General features: G+C 32.4%; 3 protein-coding genes and 1 pseudogene across 5 annotated transcripts; 1 reads left to right on the top strand and 3 right to left on the bottom strand.

Moving 5' to 3' along the window:
* Window positions 1-59: 59 nt before the first annotated feature.
* LOC107419195 (pentatricopeptide repeat-containing protein At5g66520) lies at window positions 60-3918 on the top strand. 3 transcript variants are annotated; one of them, XM_048473391.2, is made up of 2 exons: window positions 60-1980; window positions 3337-3918. In XM_048473391.2, the coding sequence occupies exon 1, from the start codon at window positions 224-226 to the stop codon at window positions 1880-1882; it is 1659 nt and encodes a 552-aa protein (XP_048329348.2). In that variant the 5' UTR covers window positions 60-223; the 3' UTR covers window positions 1883-1980; window positions 3337-3918. The 3 variants fall into 3 exon arrangements, with proteins under 3 accessions (XP_048329348.2, XP_015883425.3, XP_015883424.3); XM_016027939.4 differs by lacking the exon at window positions 3337-3918 and adding an exon at window positions 2406-3015; XM_016027938.4 differs by lacking the exon at window positions 3337-3918 and adding an exon at window positions 2372-3015.
* LOC107419197 (lignin-forming anionic peroxidase-like) lies at window positions 2368-3609 on the bottom strand (annotated as a pseudogene).
* A 3371-nt stretch (window positions 3919-7289) lies between the features above and the next one.
* On the bottom strand, window positions 7290-8752 carry LOC107419186 (lignin-forming anionic peroxidase). Its single transcript, XM_016027925.2, has 3 exons — window positions 8489-8752; window positions 8192-8380; window positions 7290-7847 (listed from the first exon to the last, which is right to left on the bottom strand). Exons 1-3 carry the CDS (start codon window positions 8750-8752, stop codon window positions 7290-7292), a joined length of 1011 nt encoding a protein of 336 aa, XP_015883411.2.
* Window positions 8753-13027: 4275 nt separating this feature from the next.
* On the bottom strand, window positions 13028-14704 carry LOC107419200 (lignin-forming anionic peroxidase). Its single transcript, XM_048474368.2, has 3 exons — window positions 14441-14704; window positions 14109-14300; window positions 13028-13767 (listed from the first exon to the last, which is right to left on the bottom strand). Exons 1-3 carry the CDS (start codon window positions 14702-14704, stop codon window positions 13210-13212), a joined length of 1014 nt encoding a protein of 337 aa, XP_048330325.2. The 3' UTR covers window positions 13028-13209.
* Window positions 14705-15027: the final 323 nt, after the last annotated feature.

Raw genomic sequence — 15027 nt, 5'->3', positions numbered from 1 at the left:
TAAATTAAAGTTCTGAATTTTATGGAAAAAAAAAAATTGAAGTTTTGAATTCATAATGTATTGTTTGTATAAATTATTTAAAATCTATATAAGTATTTTAAAAAATTTAGGAGAAATAAAAGAGTTTTGACATTCATAGTTTTTCTTGTTTTGTATTTGCTTTGAAGTTTGTTTTTGTGGAGTGTTTTTTTTGGTTCTGAGAGAAGATAAACAGCGCTTTTAAATGTTGGTTGAGAAGGCCATTCCCGCCAACCCAACAGGCTCCAGAGCTCTTCAACAGCACCTCTTCTCTCTATTACAGAGCTGCAATTCCATCAGAAAGCTTGCCCAAATTCATACCCAGATAGTCATTAATGGATTTTCCCAGAAAAGTTATATTCTTGTTAAGCTACTCTCGTTCTATGCCGTTTCTGGTTATCTCCAAAATGTATCTAATCTAATTCAGAATATTGAAAACCCAAGTACTACCGTTTGGAACCAGATTATTAGAGGCCATGCTCGAAGCTCAACGCCGCATAAATCGGTTGAATTCTTCAACCGGATGGTAGAGACAGAGGTCGAGCCCGATGAGTTCACGTATTCGTTTCTTATCAGTGCTTGCGCGAGGTGTGGATTGTTGAGAGAAGGTGAACAGGTTCATGGGAGAGTTTTGGTGAATGGGTATTGCTCTAATATGTTTGTTCAAACGAATTTGATTAATTTGTATGCCATGGCTGGAGTCGATAGCAGTATTATTTATGCACGTCGGGTATTTGATGAAATGGGTCAAAGGAATGTTGTTAGCTGGAATTCATTGCTTGCGGGTTATTTTAGGTGTGGAGATGTTGACAATGCACGACGAGTTTTTGATGAGATGCAGGAGAGGAATGTTGTATCGTGGACAACTATGATTGCGGGGTGTGCTAAAAGCGGGAGGAGTAAGCAAGCTTTGACTCTGTTTTGTCAGATGAGAAGGGCAGCCGATGTTAAATTCGATCAGGTAACTCTAGTGGTAGTATTATCGGCCTGTGCTGAATTAGGGAACTTACAATTGGGAAGGTGGATTCACCAGTACATAGAAGAGAAATTGCGAATCAGAACCCAGCCATTGTTGGTGTTTCTGTACAATGCACTCATACACATGTATGCAAGCTGTGGTGTAATTGATGAAGCCTATAAAATATTCAAAGACATGCCAGAGAGGAGTACTGTTTCTTGGACAAGTATCATCACTGGGTTTGCAAAACAGGGGCGTGGGGAAAAAGCTCTTCGTGTCTTTCAACTAATGCTAAGTTCTGGAGCGAGGCCTGATGAGATAACATTCGTTGGGGCTCTGTGTGCTTGCAGCCATGCTGGATTTGTCAATGAGGGCCGTCATATTTTCAAGTCTATGACTCAAACTTGGGGAATCAACCCAAGGATTGAGCACTATGGTTGCATGGTTGATCTATTGAGTCGTGCTGGTTTCTTAGATGAAGCATATAGACTTATAGAAACCATGCCCATAAAGCCAAATTATGCTGTGTGGGGTGCTCTCCTGGGTGGTTGCCGGCTTCACAAGAATTCTGAGCTTGCATCAAAAGTTTCTCAAAAATTAACGGCCGAACTTCACCCTGATCAAGCTGCAGGCTATCTTGTGCTGTTATCACATGTATTTGCTGATGCTAAAAAATGGCTAGACGTTGCTGCTGTGAGGCATAAGATGGTTGAGATGGGTGTGAGAAAGCCTCCCGGTCGAAGCTGGGTTCAAATAAATGGAGTTATTCATGATTTTGTCGCAGGTGACAGTACCCATAAGCATGCACCTATGATCTATAAGATGCTAGGTGTAATCACTTGGCAAACCCAGTGTGAAGGCTACAAACCAGAGAAATCATATGCGTTGTCATATGTTGAAGATTGATGAATTTTAGAGATGGTTGGAGTATTTTTTTTATTCTTTGGACATGATATACATCCCAGGCTGCTTAAATTGAACTGCCATGCTAAATTACTACCAAGGTATCTGATTCTTCTTTTTTGGGGATAAAATCTAATTTGAGAATCAATTACTGCAACGAAGGCTATATTAAAACTATACATCCTTTTCTGCTATTTATATCTCTTCTTTTTGTTTGTGCTAAGGGTTTTAAATTCTGTCTTGCATATTCCCTATAGAATGGACAGTAGCCTATGAAAGGTAGATATGAATTTAAAAAATAATAATTGATCTCATAAATATTGTTTACAATTGTTGGAAAACTTGAATACATATGATAGACAAGTATCTATTTTTCTCTTTTGGAACAAAGTGTTGAAGAAGATAAAAAAATAAATAAATAAATAAAGAATTTTTAACATATTTATGTATATATATGCATTGGCAAACCCAGTAATGGGGGTCGAATTTTAGTTGACAGCACTGCAAATCCTTCTAATCTGTCCAGCTGAACCAGTGAGAGGCTCAATATCTCCCATTTTAGCCATGGCAGAGGCAAAGTCGGTCAAAAAAGCTGATGGGGTTCCTGCTATACTCAGATACAAAGCTATCCGTGGATCCTCCACTAAACAGAACTTGATCTGATTCAAGAAGACCCTTCTTCTGAATCAAGTTCTTAAAGTAATTATTTTCAAATGAATTTGGCATCACCAAGTCAAGTGATGCCAAGTGTCCATTATCGGCATCAGCTGGAGTACAACGACGTCTTCGAGTGGTAGCAAATCCAGCATCGATGTTGCTGCCGTTGGTGTTAATTCTGTCATGGAAGGTGACATTGAGCTTGTCCAATTGTATGTGAACCTGACAAAGCTACCATGTCCCTTGCACTGAGACCTTTAGCAGCAAATGCAGATATAAGAATTTCAAGGCTAGCTCTGAAACTAGGAAGATCACTATTAGCTCCACCAAGGCTTGCTGTAGTAGAATCTCTTCTTCCAAGCTTGACTGTCCAAGAGGGACCACCCACCTATACATATACATGTTTGTAGGCCACTAATATGTGTCTGCTTATGCATATATATGAATCGAAACTAATATACAGTGTTTATTATCTACTATATATGTGAAAAAGTTTACATACTCACTGCAACTGATGCATCTCTTGCTGCAACTGAAAGGATGAATGAAGATACAACTCTGGGGCATAGTTTCTCAAGCTCAGATTTTTCAGCTTCTATAACTTGATAACCTCTTGCACCACTATTAACTAATGCACTTTGTTCGCTTCTGATGGAAGAAGATTCTTCAAGTAATATTGATGCATCACAACCCTGCATTAACAAAAGCCAAACATTTGAACGTCATAAAACAAGGTTGTTATTTTGAAACTCAACGTCTTAGGTGGTATGAAAGAGACTCATCATTTCATTAATTTGTAGGTACCTACCTGAACGAAGCAATCATGGAAATGAAGGCAAATAAGAGAAGCCGCCATTCGACGTTCTTGTGAAACTGCTGCTCTAATGGAAGTTCGGATAGTAGCGACAGCATTTGGGCAGGTTGTATCATAAAATGTAGAAGATAGTTGGGCTTTGGAGGTCGTGCTTTGAAGAAGCAAAAACAAGAACAAAACGGATGCCACACACCATGCATGGGAGGACAAAAGAAGAAGTAGTGGTTTTAGAGGACAAAGATATACTGATCAAAGCCATAATTTGTTTCTAGCTTTCTCTCAGTATTTTCACGTATATATATGAAATTCTAAGGCAGAAAACACTATTTGCAAGAGTAAGTTTGTTCAAGTGGAGTACTGAGAGATATTGATATATAGAAAAGGGATTTGAAAATGTGATTGAAAAAGTTTAGAACTCTGAATCAATATATAATAGTAGTAGGAGAAAGTCACTAGGGGTTTGTTTGTGTAGGTCAGTACTACTTTGTGCTGTGACACGGTTATATGTAATTATTATTCGTTGTTGAAGACTATTAGGTGGCCATAGACAACTGGTTCTCTGATCTTCTATTCTACCTTTGGTTGACAACTTTGACATGCATATATACACCCATGAAGGGATTTTTATATTATCTAATAGTTTGCTTTGAAATTTTCAATTATAAAAATATATATAATAAGTCAAATATAGTTATCATGTTACAGAATCCAAGGCGGCCGAAGTCACGGTCTAGTTAGCAAATGCTATATATTTTTATTTTTTATTATTCAAATTTAATTTTGTGACAAGATGATAATATCGATAATTATAAAAAAAAAAAAATGTTACAGACCCCAAGTTTTCAACAAAAGCTGAATACGTAGGAGACCTACAGGCATTGAGCCATATTTTTGCTATATTTCCCACATACAATATTATTTTTTAAAAGATTTACTTATTGAATTTATTAAAAACTGCTTTGCTTTTCGTTATAGCTTGTGAGGAAAGGATGTCTAGGGCATTTTTTAAAAATAAATTTTGTTTATTTATAATTTAATTAAAACCAAAATAAGACATATTACTTAATATATGTTGAATATATATATATATATATATATATATACTATTACTAGTAATAGAGTGTTGTATCTATCTAGCATAATCTGGACCACAACGTGCAGTAGAAATGAACTATATATATATATATATATATATTCATTTGCGATATTTTACATGTATATTTAGTTTCTATTTTATACAATTTTGAAACCTTGTGACTTTTCTTCTCTATAGGGGAGTTTTTCAAAACACAATGCCTAAACAGAAAATCATAATTTAAATTGCAAAAATGTCTCCCTATGTCATTTTCTGTTCATATTTTACAACTCTATTGCCAGATTAATTTGCCATTCTCCATCATAGTTGGTACAAAAACCTAAATCTGATTACCAAAAAATAAATAAATTATACCATTTTTATTTTTTCAGAAAAGTTGTAAAGTATTTCAAATGGACTATCTTTCTAAGTTTAATTGGTATAATAAATTGAAGAGAAGACATTTCAAATCCAAACATTTATAGTAGAGACTGGTGAGCTACGAAAAGTCTCAACTACTTCGCAAGAAAGAGTCTTTAGTTTAAGTTTTTGTTTTATTTTATCTTATTATATGTATATATTTAAAAGTTCTATATTTATACTTTTCTCACATCAATACAAATTCTTATTAATAATGTTAGTTTATACATATGTGACTAATTTAGATACTGAATATTATGTGCAGTTACTAATTTGGTATTCTATGTTTTTATTTGAATGCACTTTGTAGGTTCTACTCAATTTTTTAAAAAAGAGATTTGAAAATGCCATTTTGTATGGAATAGAAAATGGATATATTAAAGTATCTCGGCTATATGGATTGCTATATTATTCTTGTCACGTTTAAAATATATATATATATATAGGTTTAAAAAAAAACTCTTCAATGATTTTGTTTATCTGTTCGAACAAATTGATATGATAAAAATTAAAATAAGTATTGCTAATAAGATTGTTTATTTCAAAAAGTTTATCACACAGCGTGATTCAATAATTTAATTTTTTTTTCAATGTTTTTTGAGGGAAAAATAGTTTTCAATGAAAAATAGCGCTGTGCATGAGTTTTCTTTTTCTTTTCTTCTTGCTCACGATGGGGAAAAGGGCACTCAATGAAATACAGTAACAAAAATTTTAAAAGAAAATTTATTGATAGTTCAAGTCCATTGTTGAATTTAGATATATTTCAAAAATTTGTCACGTCTCTACCCATAAATTTCATATAATATTTTTTTCTTCTTTCGGCAATCGGACGTATTCTTCAATTGTGAAAAGCTTTGGCAGTCAGCGGCAACTGGGCTTTTCGACAATGAGTAAAACCATCATTAAATTTGTGTTTCCAATTTGTATGTTGAAACTTCAGTTTGGGATGGCTTTATAAGTGTATCATAGTGCTGAACCTTTTTTTTCTTTTTTTTTTTTTTTTTTTTGGGTTTATTGCTATTGTGTATGATTTTAATCATTAAGTTAGGAAAAACCATATACGCTCTGTTTCAAAATTTTCTTTTTTTGGCTTATATCTTTGGAGTGTCAACTGGATTAAACGTTAATCTTTAATGACTAGAATAATAATAAACTAACAAGAAGGCACCATACTTATAGTAGCTCATCTTAATGTGAGAATTGCATCCATTTTGCTATTGCAGATTTTGCATTTTAGTCAAAAGAAGAGTATAAGATAATCTTATATATATATATATATATATTGATTAGGTTAATAAGTTTTTATCTCTAAAAAGGAAGAGATATGTCATGAATTCATAATCTTATCAATATGGATATGAGAACATACTACTAGGCCAAATTCACTCATGAAACAATCTCTTGTCTTTTTTATTATTCTTGTCATATTTTTTCAAAAACTCATCCTGAATATACCTATTTATAACCGGATAAAGATTGTGTGTATTTATCCAACTGGTCACAAAAACTTATTTCATTTTAGAAAGTAATTTTTTTTATTTATTATTATTATTGTTATTTTGCAAATGTTTTATAATGATATAGAATCATATCAATGGTGAACAAAAATGGAGTTAAAAAAATGTTTAGAAAATAGGGTTTAAATACAATAAAAAAATTTCAGAAGACAGGGTTTAAATACAATAACTCCGGAGTAAAACATTAATTTATCATCTAATTAAGAAAGTAAAACATTAATTTATCATCTAATTAAGAAAAACTAATATATATATTTTTGCCTGGATGTGTAACTTGCAACCCCGGCAAGGTCATCGAATAGTTCGACTCGCGAGAGCTTGGCCCCACTTATCTGCCTACCACAAAGAATACATAGTAGGAGATTAACACATAACATGAACATCTAGTTATTGACATTATTGGCTAATTGTGCATGCAAAGAGGCAGACAAGACATAACAGGAGGTAAAAGGGCCATGGAAGACCAACCAATTGTGTCTATATATCATATATATATATGTACATATATATTCATTTTCTAAAGTTGTCCTTCATATACCACCCCCCCCCCCCCCCCCCCCCCCCAACAAAAAAAAAAAAAAATACAATTTGTTTGTGCTGGACCTATACTCGAAATATTTATCAAGTTATATGACTCATTTAGAGAATGCACCGACTTACGATATTTTTAATATTTTTCTCGGAAAATAAAAAATATAGAAAACTGAAGAAATAATTAATTTTTGATCTCATAAATGTTCTATTACAACTGATGGAAAATCAAATCAAATTAACATATGGTAGCTAGACAAGTATCTAAATTTTCATTTTTTTTTTTCTCAAACAAATAAGTGTGTTTACTAAAATACAAAATTAAATAACAACTTTTAAACATGGATAGGTATATGCATTGGCAAATTATAACCCAATAAAAAGGGTCTAATATTTTTAATCGACAGCGCTGCAAATCCTTCTGATCTGCCCAGCTGAACCAGTAAGGGGCTCAATATCTCCCATTTTAACCATGGCAGATGCAAAGTCAGTCGAGAAAGCTGAGGGGTTCCTGCTATACTCAGATACAATGCTATCCGTTGATCCTCCATTGAACAGAACTTGATCAGAATGGAGAAGACCTTTCTTCTGAACCAAGTTCTTGAAGTAATTATTATCAAACGAATTCGGTGTCACCAAGTCAAGCGGTGCCAAGTTTCCTCTATCGGCGTCAGCCATAGTACAACGGCGTCGGCGAGTGGCAGCAAATCCAGCATCGATGTCGCTGCCGTTGGCGATAATTCTGTCGCGGAAAGTGGCACATTGAGCTTGTCCAATTGTATGTGAACCCGACAGTGCAGCCATGTCCCTTGCACTAAGACCTTTAGCGGCAAATGCAGATATAAGAGTCTCGAGGCTAGCTCCGAAACCAGGAAGATCACTCTCAGCTCCGTCAAAGCTTGCTGTTGTAGAATCTCTTCTTCCAAGCTTCACCGTCCAAGAAGGTCCACCCACCTATACGTACATACTTGTTTTTTCAGCCACTAATACGTATATATTATATATATGATCATAATTAACATATACTGTATTTTATTTATTGTCTCTACTATACTTATAGTCAATCTTTTTTCATAATACCCGGATGAATTTTGGTGCTGATTCACCTAAGTAACATGTTGTGGGATTTTTTTATTATTTTTATTATTTATAACATGTTACGTGACGTGAGTTTTTTTCCCACAACTTGTTGGGTAATACGAGTCTACACCAAATCCCATCAACATGTATAAGCAACAGACTATATATATATATATATATATGTATGTATGTATGTATGAAAAGGTTAGAGTGCTCACAGCAACTGATGCATCTCTTGCTGCAACAGAAAGGATGTCAGCGCAAGATACGACTCCGGGGCATAGTTTCTCAACCTCAGATTTTTCAGCTTCTATAACATGATAACCTCTTGCACCACTATTAACTAATGCACTTTGTTCACTTCTGATGGGAGAAGATTCTTCAAGTAATATTGATGCATCACAACCCTGCATTAATAAAAGGCAGACATTTAAACATCATAAAGAAAGGTTGTTATTTTGGAACTCAATGTCTGAGGTGGTGTGAAAGAGACTCATTAATTTGCAGGTACTTACCTGAACGAAGCAATCGTGGAAATGAAGGCGAATGAGAGAAGCTGCCATTCGACGTTCTTGGGAAACTGCTGGTCTAATGGAAGCTCGGATAGTAGCCAGAGCATTTGGGCAGGTTGTATCATAAAATGTATAAGATAGTTGGGCTCTAGAGGTCGTGCTTTGAAGAAGCAAAAACAAGAACAAAACAGAAGCCAAACAACCTGCATGTGAGGCAAAAGAAGAAATAGTGGTTTTAGAGGACAAAGCTATTCTGATCAAAGACATTGTAATTGTTTCTTATCTTTCAGTATATATTTTCACGTATATATATATGAAATTCTAAGGCAGAAACACTATTTGCAAGAGTAGTTTGGTCCAAGTGGAACGCTGAGAGATGTTGATGTATAGAGAAGGAATTGAAATTTGGGATGGAAAAAGATTAGAGCTCTGAATCAATATAGTAGTAGTAGTGGTGGTGGTGGTGGTAGTAGTAGTAGTTTGTTGGGGTCTTTTCTATGTCTATGTAAGGACTGCTTGGTGCTATGACGCGGTTATATATAATTATTATTCGTTGAAGATTATTAGGTGGCCATGGATGACTTTCTCTCGTCTTCTATTCAACCATTGGTTGACAACTTGACATACCGCATGTAGACGTCCATGAAGGGGTTTTATATTATTTAATAGTTTGCTTTGAAATTTTCTATTATCAAAGCGCCTAATGCTTTGATATTTAAAAATAAATAAATAAATAAAACTTTTTAATTTAATAAATAAAGTAATTAATATTGTAAAAATTAATTAAATTAAAATTGCAAAAAAAAAAAATTATAGTTAACGTTGCAACAAAAAAAAAAAAAAAAAAAAAAAACACAATTATACGACACTTTCCTTACCATTGCCAAATAATTAAAGAAAAACTTTATCAATTTTTAATTTATATTGCTAATTAATATGTTAAATTATATTATCAAAATCTTCATATACTTTATTTAACTTCTTAAACGCAGCTATTGAATGAACATAAATTTTTTTCTCTTACAAAACAGATAACAAAGTGACAGTAATACTCTATCTAATATGACAATTTTTATGGTAAAATAAAGAACATAGGGGACGATTTTTATGGTAAAAAAGTCGCCTGATATTTTGAAATTGAAAAATTAAAATTTTCAAATTCTATTAATTTAATAAATAATTAAATTGCAATTGCAAAAAAAAAAATTCAATAATTAAGTTAAAATTACAAACACAACAATAATTAAAATTGCAAAAAAGTAAAAAATACCATAGGCAACTTTTTTTTTTTTAAAAGCGTCGCCTATTATGTATTTAATTTAAAATAATTATATTATCTTATTTTAATAGATTAAAAATAAAAAATTTAAAATTTAAAATCAAATAAATTAAATTGAATTAGTAGATTAATTATTTTTCTGTGTGCTGCTAATTAATATATTCAATATTTAGATACATTTAAATGAAATATAAAATGCATGAGAATGGTAAAGTTACATACAAAAGCTGACATTTTTACTTACAAAAGAGACACCTAAGCTTTTTATTCATAAATAAAATAAAAAAATATTATATGCTTCTTTAATATAGTTATTCTTTTTTACACTTCTAAAATTAAATAAAATATATATAAATTATAAAATATAATTATAATAGCCGACACTTTCGCCACAAAAACATCATCCAATATTAATTATTTTTAGCGATACTTTGTTTATAAAAGCATCGGTTAATGTTTTTAATCATCAATCCAGCAATGGCTAAAAAAAGCGTCACTTATTTTTGTTATTAAACGATACTTTTTCATCAATATTTTTTGAAAGCGTCCTATATTTTTTGTATTTTAGCACAAAGCTATTCTGATCAAGGCCATTGTAATTGTTTCTTTTATCTTTAAGCATTTTCACGTATATATATGAAATTCTAAGGCAGAAACACTATTTGCAAGAGTAGTTTGGTCCAAGTGGAACGCTGAGAGATATTGATGTATAGAGAAGGAACTGAAATTTGTGATGGAAGATTAGAGCTCTGAATCGAGATATGGTAGTAGTAGTCCGATACAGTTGTTGGGGTCTTCTCTAGGTCTCTGTAAGTACTGCTTGGTGCTATGACCCGGTTATATATAATTATTATTCACTGAAGATTACTAGGTGGCCGTGGATGACTTTCTCTCATCGTCTATTCAACCATTGGTTGACAACTTGACATGCCGCATATATAAGTCCATGAAGGGGTTTTATATTATTTAATAGTTCCATGAAAGGTTTTGTATTATTTAATTGCTTTGAAAATTTTCTATTATAAAATATAAATAATAAGTCAAACATGGCATTCCTTATTGTGCATTATATACAGGCCACAAATTTTCAACAAAATCTGTATATGTAGGACCTACAGGCATTTAGCTGTGCTTTCTCTTTATTTTCCCACATACTATTTTTTTTTTTCGAAGGAATTAATTTATTCAATAAGTTAAAATGTTCTCTAGTTTTCTTATGGTTTGTGAGGAAAGGATGCCCAAGGCATTTTTTTAAAATAATATTTTGTTTAGTTATAATTTAATTAAAAACTAATAAAACATATTACTTAATATATATATATATATATATATATTCTGTTACCGATAATAGAATGTTGGGTCTAGCATAATCTGGACGACAACGTCAAGTAGAAATTAATGTATATATATACACATTTGCAATATTTTACATACATATTTAGTTTCTATTTAACATTAAGTACCATAAAATTTAAATCGGGTGGGACATATGTATATGTATTTGGTCAATTTTGAAACCTTGTGACTTTTCTTCTCTATAAGGGAACCACACTAAATTATTGAATTGTGCTCTCTTTTTCTGTGGAAATTTTCAATAAAAAAGTTGTAAATGATTCAAAATGGACTGTCTTTGTAAGGTTAATTTGTATAATAAATTGCAGAGAAGAATTTTCAAATCCAAACATTTACATAGTAGAGACTTGAGAGCTTTCAAAAGTCTCAACTATTTCACAAGAAAACAAGTGAAAGAGTCGTTAGCTTAAGTTGTTTTACATATATATATATATATATATATGTAAATTCTATATATGCATATAAATTCTATATGCGACTTTTCTCACATCTATACAAATTCTTATGAGTAATGTTAGTTTCTAGATAAGAAACTATTTTAGGTGCCGACATTATGTTCAGTTACTAATTTTGGTTTTCTATGTTTTTATTCAACTGTACTTTGTAGGCTCTACTCATTTTTTAGAAAAAGAGATTTGAAATGCCATTTTGTATAGTGTAGAAAATGGGTACATTAACCTTTCAGAGATAGGTCAAACCATATAACACTCTCTTTCAAAAATTTTCTTCTTGGCTTGTATCTTTGAAGTGTTATCGATTAAATGTTAATCCCTTATTGCAAGAATAATAATAAACTAGAAAACAAGAAGGCACCATATTTATAGTAGTTCATTTTAATGTGAAAATTACATGCAGATTTTCATTATAATCAAAAGAAGAGCATAAGATAATCTGACATAACATATATATATATATATATATATATATACATTATTAGGTTATAATAAGTTTCTCCTTTCTAAAATGGAAGGGGTATATATGTCTCAAATTTATGATCTTGTCAGTATATATATAAGGAATATAGTATTGAACCAACCTCACACAAAGTAGTTTCTCTTTTGACTATTCTTTTCACATTTTTTTAAAAAACTCATCCTAAACACCTATTTATAATAGGACAAAGATTTTGTGTCTCTATCTAGTTAGTAATAGAATCTTACTTCATAAAAAGCAGTTTTTTTTTTTTTTTTTCTACTCAGTTATTATTATTATTATTATTATTGCTAATGTTTTAAAATGATATGGCACTATATCAATAGTGAACAAAAATAAAGTTAAAAAAATAAAAAATAGAGAAGATAGGGTTTAAATACAATAACTCTCAAGTAAAACACTAATATGTCATCCAAGAAAAATTAATAGATATATTTTTTCCTGGACGTGTACCCTGCAACCCCTGTGAATCGACCGGACAGCTTGACCCGCGAGAGCTCGACCACGTAACTGATCTGCCTAGCACAAACAATATGGTTGAGGTGATTAGTGTAGATATGGTAGGCTCTTAACACATAACAGGAACATCTAGTTACTGACATAACTGGCTAATTGTGCATGCATATATCATCCATGCATACAGTAATTCCACTATACATATATATATGTATGAGTCTTTTTCCTTTCAAAAACAATATATGTATAGCAGCTGCACGCCGTTCACCAACTCATGTAGAGGCAGAGAAGACATAGCTGGAGATAATAAAAATGGCCATGGAAGACCAACTAATTGTGTGTATATATATACATATACGTATATATATATAATTAAAGTTGTCATTCATACAACCATAAAAAATAAAAATAAAAACCCAATATATTCGTGCTGGACCTATAATCAAAATACTATTATACACATACTTACGATATTTTAATATTTTTCTTTGAAATTAAAAACATGAAAAACTGAAGAAATAATCAATTTTTGATCTCATAAATGTTCTTTTACAATTGATGGAAAAATAAATCAAATAACATATGGTAGCTAGACAAGTATCTAAATTTTCTTTTTTCTCAAACAAACAAGTATTTTTACTAAAATACAAAATTAAATGAAGAATTTTTATACATGTATAGACATGTGTGTTGTCTAATATTTTTAATTGACGGCACTGCAAATCCTTCTGATCTGCCCAGCTGAACCAGTAAGAGGCTCAATCTCTCCCATTTTAACCATGGCAGATGCAAAGTCAGTCAAGAAAGCTGAAGGGTTCCTGCTATACTCAGATACAATGCTATCCGTTGATCCTCCACTGAACAGAACTTGATCAGAATGGAGAAGACCTTTCTTCTGAATCAAGTTCTTGAAGTAATTATTATCAAACGAATTCGGTGTCACCAAGTCAAGCGGTGCCAAGTTTCCTCTGTCGGCGTCAACCATAGTACAGCGGCGTCGGCGAGTGGCAGCAAATCCAGCATCGATGTCGCTGCCGTTGGCGTTAATTCGGTCGCGGAAAGTGGCACATTGAGCTTGTCCAATTGTATGTGAACCCGACAATGCAACCATGTCCCTTGCATTGAGACCCTTAGCGTCAAATGCAGATATAAGAGTTTCGAGGCTAGCTCTGAAACTAGGAAGATCACTATTAGCTCCCTCAAAGCTTGCTGTCGTAGAATCTCTTCTGCCAAGCTTCACAGTCCAAGAAGGTCCACCCACCTATACGTACATACATGTTTTTAGGCCATTAATATGTATATATATATATATATATATAAATGATCATAATTAATAATTTTCATTTTGTCAATTGTCTCTATCATATTTGAAATCAATCTCTTATCCTTACACCTTAATGAATTTTGGTACTGATTCACCTCACGGAAGTTGTTGGATGTTTTTTTTTTTTTTTTTTTTTTATGTTTAATTTTTTGTACCATGTTGCATGGGGTGAGTTTTTATCCACAACTTGTTGTGAATAATCTAAGTCTACACCAAATTCCATCATGGTCTATAAGAAGGAGAGTATACATATGTATGAAAAGTTTTAGAGTACTCACTGCAATTGATGCATCTCTTGTTGCAACAGAAAGGATGTCAGCGCAAGATACAACTCCGGGGCATAGTTTCTCAACCTCAGATTTTGCAGCTTCTATAACATGGTAACCTCTTGCAGAATCACTATTAGCTAATGCATTTTGTTCGCTTACGATGGAAGCAGAATCTTCAAGTAATATTGATGCATCACAACCCTGAGAAAACCCAAGTTAAAGATTATTAACCATTAATTTAGGGTCCTTATCTCCAAACTCTCCAAAAAATAAATAAATAAATAAATTGTCCTGATTTGTGACTCATTTATATATATATATATATATATTTAATTACGTACCTGAACAAAGCAGTCATGAAAATGAAGGCGGATTAGAGAAGCTGCCATTCGACGTTCTCGGGAAACCGCAGCTCTAATGGAAGTTCGGATAGTAGCGAGAGCATTTGGGCAGGTTGTATCATAAAATGTAGAAGATAGCTGAGCTTCACAGGTTTTGCTGTGGAGAAACAAGAACAAGAACAAAACAGAAGCAAGACGACACGAATGGGAAGCTAAAGAAGAAGTGGTTTTTTTGGAGGACAAAGTTATACTGATTAAAGCCATAGTGCGTAATTTTTCCTAGCTTAATTTCAATATTGATTTTCACTTGGTGAAAATACTGAGACTCAGAAAACACTAAAATTTTGCAAAAAGTAGTTTGATATTGAGAAAGGATTGAAAATATGATGGAAAAAAATATGAGAGCTCTGAATCAATTTATAGTACGTAGTAGGTGATAAGTTATTAATGGTGAGTTTTGTGTAGGGTCACCATTTTGTGCTTCTACGCGTTACAAGTTATTATTTGGTGGCCATGGTTGACTTATTCTATGAGCTTCTAATTGCTTTGGTGGACTTGAATGCATGCAAATAATGCTTTTCATTAAT

This window comes from Ziziphus jujuba, chromosome 2, assembly GCF_031755915.1.
Source record: "Ziziphus jujuba cultivar Dongzao chromosome 2, ASM3175591v1".
In the NCBI taxonomy this organism is placed as follows: domain Eukaryota; kingdom Viridiplantae; phylum Streptophyta; class Magnoliopsida; order Rosales; family Rhamnaceae; genus Ziziphus; species Ziziphus jujuba.
This window is presented reverse-complemented; position numbering and strand designations above follow the sequence as displayed.

Excerpts from the sequence above, each read along its gene's own strand:
- LOC107419195 (XM_048473391.2), top strand. The coding sequence starts at position 224 with ATGTTGGTTGAGAAGGCCATTCCCGCCAACCCAACAGGCTCCAGAGCT.
- LOC107419186 (XM_016027925.2), bottom strand. The coding sequence starts at position 8,752 with ATGTCTTTGATCAGAATAGCTTTGTCCTCTAAAACCACTATTTCTTCT. Across the intron at positions 8,381-8,488 it reads TCCACGATTGCTTCGTTCAG|GGTTGTGATGCATCAATATT; the intron begins GTAAGTACCTGC and ends TTATTAATGCAG. Across the intron at positions 7,848-8,191 it reads CAAGAGATGCATCAGTTGCT|GTGGGTGGACCTTCTTGGAC; the intron begins GTGAGCACTCTA and ends ATGTACGTATAG.
- LOC107419200 (XM_048474368.2), bottom strand. The coding sequence starts at position 14,704 with ATGGCTTTAATCAGTATAACTTTGTCCTCCAAAAAAACCACTTCTTCT. Across the intron at positions 14,301-14,440 it reads TTCATGACTGCTTTGTTCAG|GGTTGTGATGCATCAATATT; the intron begins GTACGTAATTAA and ends GGGTTTTCTCAG. Across the intron at positions 13,768-14,108 it reads CAAGAGATGCATCAATTGCA|GTGGGTGGACCTTCTTGGAC; the intron begins GTGAGTACTCTA and ends ATGTACGTATAG.